This window comes from Octodon degus, unplaced genomic scaffold (assembly GCF_000260255.1).
Source record: "Octodon degus isolate 3935 unplaced genomic scaffold, OctDeg1.0 scaffold00092, whole genome shotgun sequence".
Lineage (NCBI taxonomy): Eukaryota > Metazoa > Chordata > Mammalia > Rodentia > Octodontidae > Octodon > Octodon degus.
The window spans coordinates 6773953-6782698 of NW_004524668.1; the positions used below are offsets into that span (position 1 = coordinate 6773953).

Below are 8746 nucleotides of genomic sequence, written 5' to 3' on the forward strand. Positions count from 1 at the left end.
ACCCTATAGACCCTATAGATCCTGTAGACCCTATCGACCCTATCAACCCTGTAGACCCCATAGACCCTATAGACCCTGTAGACCCTGTAGACCTTGTGCTAAGTACATTAATTCTCCTCCCAGAATGCAGAGCCCAAGGCAAGAGTTTATGTGCAGTAGCTCATGCCAGGATGTGGGCAAGGGGAAGGATTTGGAGGCCATGAGGAGAGAGGTGATGTGCTCATGCTCCTTGCTGCTGATCCAGGGGACTCAATCTCCCCAGGACTGTCTGAGAAGTCACCTTACCCTTGTCTCCCCAAGGAGGGAGAGAGTCGCACTGCTCTTCTGGCTCCCATTCTGTGGTGGCCAGGGATCACCCTGTGTGATAGGAACTCCTTGCACACGCAGGTCACAGGCATGTGAGTGGCTTAAAGCTTCCTGGGCATGTCTTCCTGCAGCTCTAGGGCAGGCAGTGAGACATATGACATTTTAGCTGAGGTGAGGTGGGACTGGTGATAGCTGCAGGAGACTGGGGGCCGCAGCACTGGCAGGGATGAGCAGTGGGGGGAGATGGGAGGGAGGCCACTGAGCTGTCTGTGCCTCCTGCCAAGCCTTGGACATGCCACTGGGCCTTGTGAGCCAGCTCAGGTGTTACAAGAGGGAGTTTGGTGGCACTCAGTTGTAGTAATAGTTGTCCTCTGTCCCTTTGGCTGTTCATTCTGGATTCCTTCCCCCATGCCAGCATTTGGTTTCTGAGGCTCCCTTGCCTGGTGGAGGTGGTGGTAAAGACTTTGGCCCCACAGGTGTCTGGACCCTTGTCTGGCTTGCCTTTGCTGGCTACAGCCCCGAGGTAGCAGTTGCTACCAGGGCCACTAGAGAGTCCCTGGGCTCCCAACTGCCCTTCTTCCCTGGTCCCTTGCTTGGGTCCAGTTCAATGACTTCCTCCTTTCTGACCTTCTCATTCACTGGTGTGGGGACTACAGCATGAGCAGGGAGGACCACAGAACGCATGGTGAAACTAGGCCCACTGTGGGAGCAGAATTTTGCTTCCTACAGTCTAAGACCTCAGCGAGACAGAAGTACCAATTCTAGAGTGGCTTTCCAAGGGCTGGCGAGAGAGCTCAGTGGGCTAAGTGCCTGCTTAGGCAAGCACAGGGACTGGGGTTCAATCCCCAGCACCGCATGCAGCACTGGCCCTTCCTATGGATGCACCAAGCTGGCCACCGAGACCAGGCGTGGTGGTGCTTGCCTGTAATCACAGCACTGGGGAGGCTGAAAACAGGAGGATCACTATGAATCCAAGCTGCGTAGTGAGATCCTATACCAAATACATAAAAAAAAAGAAGAAAGAGTGGATTTCCAAGAATAATAGGGAGTGTGGCCAGGCTTTCTTCCCCTGCTGTTCCAGCAGTAGGTATTATCACACGACACCTGTCATTTGTTCAGAGTATGTGCCCCAGGATCACAGGTAGTGTACCACTCCAGGGGCAGTTTCCCTGTGGTGACTCCCAGCTGGCCTTTAGGATGCCGTCCTGTCATTAATTGAGAATCAGCAGGCCCTTGGCTGTGTGCTTGGGTCAGACCTCCATCATCACAGGAGATGGGGTCCCAGGTTAGGGGTCCTTGGTGGGCACCTGGGTAGTGACACTGTTGATGTCAGGGAAGCAGATCCTCCTGGGGATGAAGAGGAAGGGCTCTGGCGACCGGTGTGTCAGCAGTGGGTGCCTGCCCCTCTTGAGCAATGAGCCCAATCAGGGGGCTCGGAGCTGTCTGTAGCTGGGAGGTTTGGTGTGTGGTGGTAGCCAGGTGGACTGACAGGAAGCACAGGCTCTTGGGCCCGTGCCCTGTGTCACTTTCTTTGTTGCTATGACAAAATCTGACACCTATGACTTAAAGGAGGAGACATTTAGTTGGGCTCAGAATTTTAGAAATTTCAGCCCACGTTTGGTAGGCTCAAATGCAGAAAATGGCACGGCGCAAAGGCCTGGGCGGAGGAGAGCTGCTCACATCATGGTGGGCAGGAGGGAGCCAGGGAGGGAAGGGGCCGTTCCTTGGCACACCTGCAGTGACTCGCCTCTCCTGACTGGGCCTTGTTGCCACTGAGCTCAGCAGTGCGTGAATCCACCAATGAGTGCAGTGCTCTGTGGTCCGGTCGCCTTCTGAAAGCCCCGCCCATGAAGGCCGAGGGCAGGGCATGTTCCTGGGCAGCTCATTTTGATGGGCCCAGCTGCCCTGCTTGTGGACTGCTGCTGAATTATCTCCTTTCAGTTGGCTCAGGGAGTCATGAGAGTCGCTCCCTGTGGGTATATGGTGACACTCGCTTCTTCTATTTCATTCATCTTGTTTAGTTCCATACAGGCTTTACTGGAAGTCATATATTGGTATTTGCATTTATTGCTATTACATAGTATATATTAAATGATCTATTCCTTCAATTCTGATGTTTTTTTTTTTTTTGCTTTATGAATTTTTGGGCTATCTTATTAGGGGCATATGTGTTTATTATGCATAATTATATTGTAGCAGTGGATGAGCCCCCACAAAAGGGAGCAAAGATAAGCCCCCACAAAAGGGACTGAGCGAGGAAAGAACAAGGGAGCTTTTATCGCAGGCTCCGTCCAACTGATGCCCTGGCTTTGGGTCTGGACTCCCAGTTGTCAGGACCTGCCTGAGCTTTGCTTTCAGGTTATATACTTTTCAGGTTTCCATAGTAACCACATTCCCTCATCTTCAGGAATTTTGCAAGAATCTTTACACTTCCCAGACACTGTCGGCATCTGTCTGCCATGGGGCAGTGTGGCTTAATGTCTGCCCTGTTCTCCAAGTTGTCCTAACTATTTGTTCCTATTTTATGACCCTGGTTTTCTTTAAGTGAGTTTAGGGTTAGTGACACAGGAGGGAATGAAGGAGTGAGTTTACCTATAGTTTAAACTGAACTTCAGTGGCCCTCCTTTAAAATGTGGTCCCTTGGGGGCCGGGGAGATGGCTCAGTGGAATAAGCACTTCCCTGGCAAGCACAAGGGCCTGAGTTCAATCCCGGTTCTGCCAAAAAAATAAATAAATAAATAAATAAATCTAAAATGCAGTCCCTTTTGCCCCACCAATATCTTCTTGATGGGAGGAGCCTTTATCATTATAAAATATCTTTCATTTCCCCTAGTAACCACATTTACTGGCATTTCTCCTCCTACAATTCCTTTTGGAAATTTTATCTCTGTCTTCATTACTTGTAGCTTGAATATGAAATTCCTAGGTGTGGTTTCCTTGGGAATTTGTCCTGCTTAGTGATTTCTGAGCTTCCTGGATCCTGGGCTCCTGAGTATGCCCTTCACCAGCGCACCTCTGCCGCCTGCTGCCCTGTGCTCCGGGGTGACACAGGAAGACTGGCTGAGGCTGGAGTGTGGAGAGTCCCTTAGCCCGCATCGGTTAAGCTCTGGGTAAGTCAACCTGAGCTGGGCTTTGCTAAAATCACTTCCCATGAGGGCAGATGTTTGTAAAAGAGGACAGAGCACTCAGGGTATATTTCAAAACTAAAAATGATTGCTTCCTCCCTTCTCCCTGTTGGCAGCAGGAGGGGTTGTTCTCCGGTCTTCATTCTGAAAATCTGGGGTCTGTGTGTGTGTGTCTGTGTATGGGGGAAGTCCTGGATGTTCAGCTTATGAAAGTCGGCTGCTCTCCAGATTCTAGTTTGGGGGCTGCACTTTTGCCCTGTGAGCCCACTTCTGCGATGGATCCAGGCCGTTTGTTGTGTGGTTTGTTGAGCTTTATTTTTTATTGCTGTGAGGATGGGAGTGCCAGAGTCCTTACCCAGCTCCTTACAGGTCAGGATGGAAACTAAAGCCCCTACACCCCGGTGTCTCCCAAAGCCACGCCAAAGAAATGTTCGTTCATTCTACTCTTTGTATTGTTTTTGTTGTTGTTGGTTTTTGATACAGGGTGATCTTCCTGTCTCAGCCTCCTCAGTGCTGGGATTACAGGTGTGCACCACCATGCCCAGTTCCAGGCCCGACACGATATGTGGTACTGGGGATCAAACTCAGGACCTTGCGCTTGCCAGTCAGGCATTTATGCCGCCAGGCTATCTTCCCAGCCCCCATTCTACTCTTTCAAAACTGGTTTTGTCAAGAGCATCTGTGTCTGTGTATTGCTAATCCAAAGGTCAGCCTGTGGACAGCATTGACACAGCTGCCCCCCTCTTGGTAGGGTCTCTTTGTGATCCTCCTGGCTAAGCTTCTTGAGGGCTGGGATTACAGGAGTGCACATACCTGGCTGGGCACTTCTCTTTGGACACAGTATCTTTCCTAGCATGTGGGCCATCCTTTCTCAGTCTTTCTGCACCTGCGACTCCTCCTTCTGTGTCTCTTCCTGGTCACCCCTCACCTCCTTGGTCTCTAACCTGGGAGGACTCTAACATTGGGAAGTTAGACTTTCTTTCTTTGGTCTGCATGGCTTGACATATCTATTCCATTCCCAACTCACAGTCTGGTTTCTTCAGATTACAGATGGAGTCTTACCTGGACAATTGCAGGGGCATCTCGCCTAGCTTCTTGCTTCTGCCTTGCCCCCCAAACTCAACACATAAAACAGGACAGTCCTGTTAAAATAAAGTCAGACCCTGTCCCTACTCTTTTCAGAATCCTCCGGTAGCTTCTCATCTCGTGCAGAATAAAAGCCAAAGGATTTTTTCTCTACTCCTTGAGGTGATCGGCCAAGCTCCCTCCTGATCCTCCTTTCGAAGCCTCGTTGGCCTTTCTGTGCCAGGTCTCTGTCACCACATGCTGCTCCCTGTGCCTGGAGCAGATAGCTGTCCTCGGGGTGCACTCCCTCACCCTGTGGGTCTGTGCTTCAGGATTGCCTGCTTGTGCGTGGGACACTCTGCCTTTCCAATCTTGCCCATTTTTCCTCCCCCTTTACCTGTTGCTCATCCCATCTCCTCTGTGTGTAGTTCATTCATTCAATACACAGTGATCAGAGGCCTCCCCTGTCCTGGGTTGTGTAGGTTCTGTAAATCATAGCAGTAAGAACAGGCCTGGTCACCGCCCGCCTGCTCTTGTTCACCTGAGCAAACCCTGCCCGGCCATCCAGCAGAGATGTGTTAATTAGGAGTCTTGGTTACCAGTGGCAGGAAGTCACTGTCACAAACAATAAACTTGTTGCTCGGATAATTGAACACTACATTGTGAGGCTCCAAGCAGGGACCGGGGTTCGATCCCCCACACCACATGCCACCCCAAACCCACCCCTGGGCACACTGAGCTGGCCACCGAGACCTGGTGTGGTGGCGCACACCTGTAATCTCAGCAGTGGGGAGGCTGAAACAGGAGGATCACTATGAGTCTGAACTGCCTAGTGAGACCCTGTACCAAATAATTAAAAAAAAAAAAAAAGATATCTGTTGCAGCCCCAGCGTTGCATCCTGTCCTCTCTGGATGATCTCAGAAAGTCTCCATGCTTTTGCTGAGGGAAGATGAATTAGGTCTCAGGCAGGAAGAACTGAGTGGTCCAGGTCTAATGGTAGTTCCAGCAGACCTTCCCTCCCAGTTAGAGGCCAAGCTTTCCTGTCTGAGCATCTTGCTAATAGAGAAGAACAGGGGGACTGCCAGAGTGTGGGATGGGGGCTCAGGGACTCTTCCCCTCCTCTCTCCAGGTCCCCATGTCCATGTGCTCCAAAAGCTGCCAGCAGGGACAGATCAAGAAGAACGTGGGCATCCACCCCTGCTGCTTCGAGTGCATCGACTGCCTACCGGGCACCTTCCTCAACCAGACCACAGGTGCAGCTCGTGGCCCAAGGCCCTGCCCGCCCCACCCTGCCCCGCCCCACCCCTGGGTCTGCTAGAGGAGGCCAGAGCCCCAAAGCCAGGGGCCATGTCCAGGTGGTCCTCTTCTAGACCCTGAGTCTCTGATGTGGAGTGAAATCCTCCAGATAAGCTGGTGCTGGGCAGGGGGGAAGGGAAGAGGGGGAAACACTGTCTTAAGGCAAGCACAGATCTGATCTGATCTGATCCCCAGTGTGCATGCATGTGCATGTGCCCATCTGTGCGCGCACACACACATACACACACACACACACACACAAGTGAGTGTGCATGCACAACCCAGAACCCAGGGCCTAGGGGTGTCTGGCCAGAGAACATCCACTGGATGATGAATGAATGATTGAGTGAATGAATGAATGAACATCCACCATCATTGTGGCCATACTGGCCGTTCTGGGCTTCCTCAGCATCTTGACCATTCTGGTCACGTTCTGGAGACACTTCCAGATGCCCATGGATCTCCAACAGCAGGACGGCCCTGGCAGGTAGGGATGGTTCCCGATCCATCTCTCTGGCCTTCCAGTGCCTCAGATGATTCAGAACATACCACTGATGCTCAGATGATCCATACAGAACGACTTTAGCTGGCCTTCTGTTTGTGAGACAGGGCCTTGCTCTGTAGTCCGGGCTGGCCTTGAACTCACAGCTCTCCCATCTCAGGCTCCTGAGTGCTGAGATTTTCTTGGTTTGCCCTGATACACCCCAAACTCTGGTAAAATGGGGGCAACCTCATCTCTGTGTTCACCTCAGTACTTAGCACAGTTCAGAATTGAGTTGAAAAAACAACCCTTTCCTTTTAAACTGGTTGCTGAGTAAGCTCAGCGGGCGATTTCGTACCGTACCCTGATCAAAGCGTGCCTAAGTGCGGAGTGGAGCAGGTGCTGGGTACAAGTCTGCGGAGGAGTTTCCCTGCCTGCCTCGCTTAGGTGCCCGGAGGCCGGAGGCTGGGGCTGAAGATCTCCATGGTCTGCCCCTCAGGTCCGTGTCATAGTGGACGGAGCTCGAAACAGTGTTTATTACAGGACTCGGGGAAGGAGGGGTGCAGCGTCTCTTCCCCCGGAGATGAGGACTTTGGAGAATTTACGCGCAGTACGCTGAGTGCCGACACAAATCCTGCCCCTGTAACTTCCTGGCTTGGTGATTTCAGGCAAATTAATTAATGCAGCCAAGCATTTCCCCAGATGAGCCGCGGGCCCCTGGGGGAATCTGATGAGCAGATGTGTGTGAGAGCGTTGGTGAGCCCTGGCTGGGGTGTTAGTGTTTAGTTTCTCTCTGGCCCTGGGGGCTGGGCTTCGATGACGTCACTTCCGGGGATCTGGGTCCGCTGACCCCAGTCACTGTGGGCTCTTGCAGATGAATATGAGTGCCAGTCCTGCCCACCAGCCATGTGGTCCCACAGGAAGGCCACCTCCTGCTTTAAGCGGAAGCTGGCCTTTCTCGAGTGGCACGAGGCGTCTACCATCTTCGTGGCCGTGCTGGCCGTGCTGGGCTTCCTCAGCACCTTGGCCATTCTGATCCTGTTCTGGAGACACTTCCAGACGCCCATGGTCCGCTCAGCCGGCGGCCCCATGTGCTTCTTGATGCTGCTGCCCCTGCTTCTGGTGTTCGGGATGGTGCCTGTGTACGTGGGGCGGCCCACGGTCTTCACCTGCATCTGCCGCCAGGCCTTCTTCACGCTCTGCTACTCCGTGTGTATCTCCTGCATCGCCGTGCGCTCTATCCAGATTGTGTGCGTCTTCAAGATGGCCAGCCGCCTCCCGCGTGCCTACGCCTTCTGGGTCCGCTACCACGGGCCCTACGTCTTCGTGGCGGTCATCACGGTGCTCAAGGGGGTCATCGTGGCGAGCAACATGCTGACCACCCCCATCAACCCCATGGGCCACACTGACACCGAAGACCCCAGCATCATGATCCTCTCCTGCCACCCCAACTACCGCAATGGGCTGCTGTTCAACACCAGCATGGACTTGCTCCTCTCCATCGTGGGCTTCATCTTTGCCTACTTGGGCAAGGAGCTGCCCACCAACTACAATGAGGCTAAGTTCATCACCCTCAGCATGACCTTCTCCTTCACCTCCTCTGTCTCCCTCTGCACCTTCATGTCTGTCTACAATGGGGTGCTGGTCACCATCATGGACTTCTTGGTCACTGTGCTCAACTTCCTGGCTATCAGCCTGGGATACTTTGGCCCCAAGTGCTACATGATTCTCTTCTACCCGGAGCGCAACACAGCAGCCTACTTCAACAGCATGATCCAGGGCTACACCATGAGGAAGGACTAGCGCCACCCCCTGACCCTGGCATGGGGCGCTTGTGCCAGGAGTGGGGCAGAGCCTCCCTCCCTCAACTCCACAGGGACCAATACAGAACAATTGCCCCTGGCTGTCCCACCTTGCCCTGCTCCCAGTTGGCATTCCCCCAAGGTTCTCTGCCAATTTTACTCACCTAAGTTATGGGTGCCTAAAAATATCCACACTCTGTTCCTTTCCCTTGAGCGGTTTCTCTTGCCAGGCATTGCCACCTGCTTTGAGAAGAAATGACCCAACTTGACCCACACGAGGACAAAGTCTAAATGAGTAGCATCCAGCCGCCACCTGGCGGCCACAGGGGCACCTGCAGGTCCAGCTCATCCCCCTTCTTGCAGGTTCATCCTGGGGGTCTGGGCTGCGGTTGGTGGGAGCACAGAGCATGCTGCCCCCACCCCCGATGCCAGTCCCCATCCAGCTCACACCTTTGTGTCTCATTTCCCATTCCTGATGAGCTCAGTACCAGGTTTCTGTGCTCTCGTGAATAGATGGGTGGGCACACAGGTGGTTCTTAAGTGCTTGTGAATAAACCCCACCTGGGTAAAACGAGTGATCTCCCTTTTAGCTATCAGGGTCCCCTGTGAAAGGACGTGTGGCGTCAGAGAGACTCTGGTTTCCATCCCACCATTGCCCCTTTCAAGCTTG

General features: G+C 53.0%; 1 protein-coding gene across 1 annotated transcript in view; it reads left to right on the plus strand.

Moving 5' to 3' along the window:
• Tas1r2 (taste 1 receptor member 2) overlaps window positions 1–8706 on the plus strand; it is a 17450-nt gene extending 8744 nt beyond the window's left edge. The window contains exons 5-6 of the mRNA XM_004637674.2: window positions 5627–5750; window positions 7149–8706. Of these exons, the coding sequence (XP_004637731.1) occupies window positions 5627–5750; window positions 7149–8077 (1053 nt within the window). The 3' untranslated portion in view covers window positions 8078–8706. The remainder of the gene's footprint in view (window positions 1–5626; window positions 5751–7148) is intronic.
• The last annotated feature ends 40 nt before the right edge of the window (window positions 8707–8746 follow it).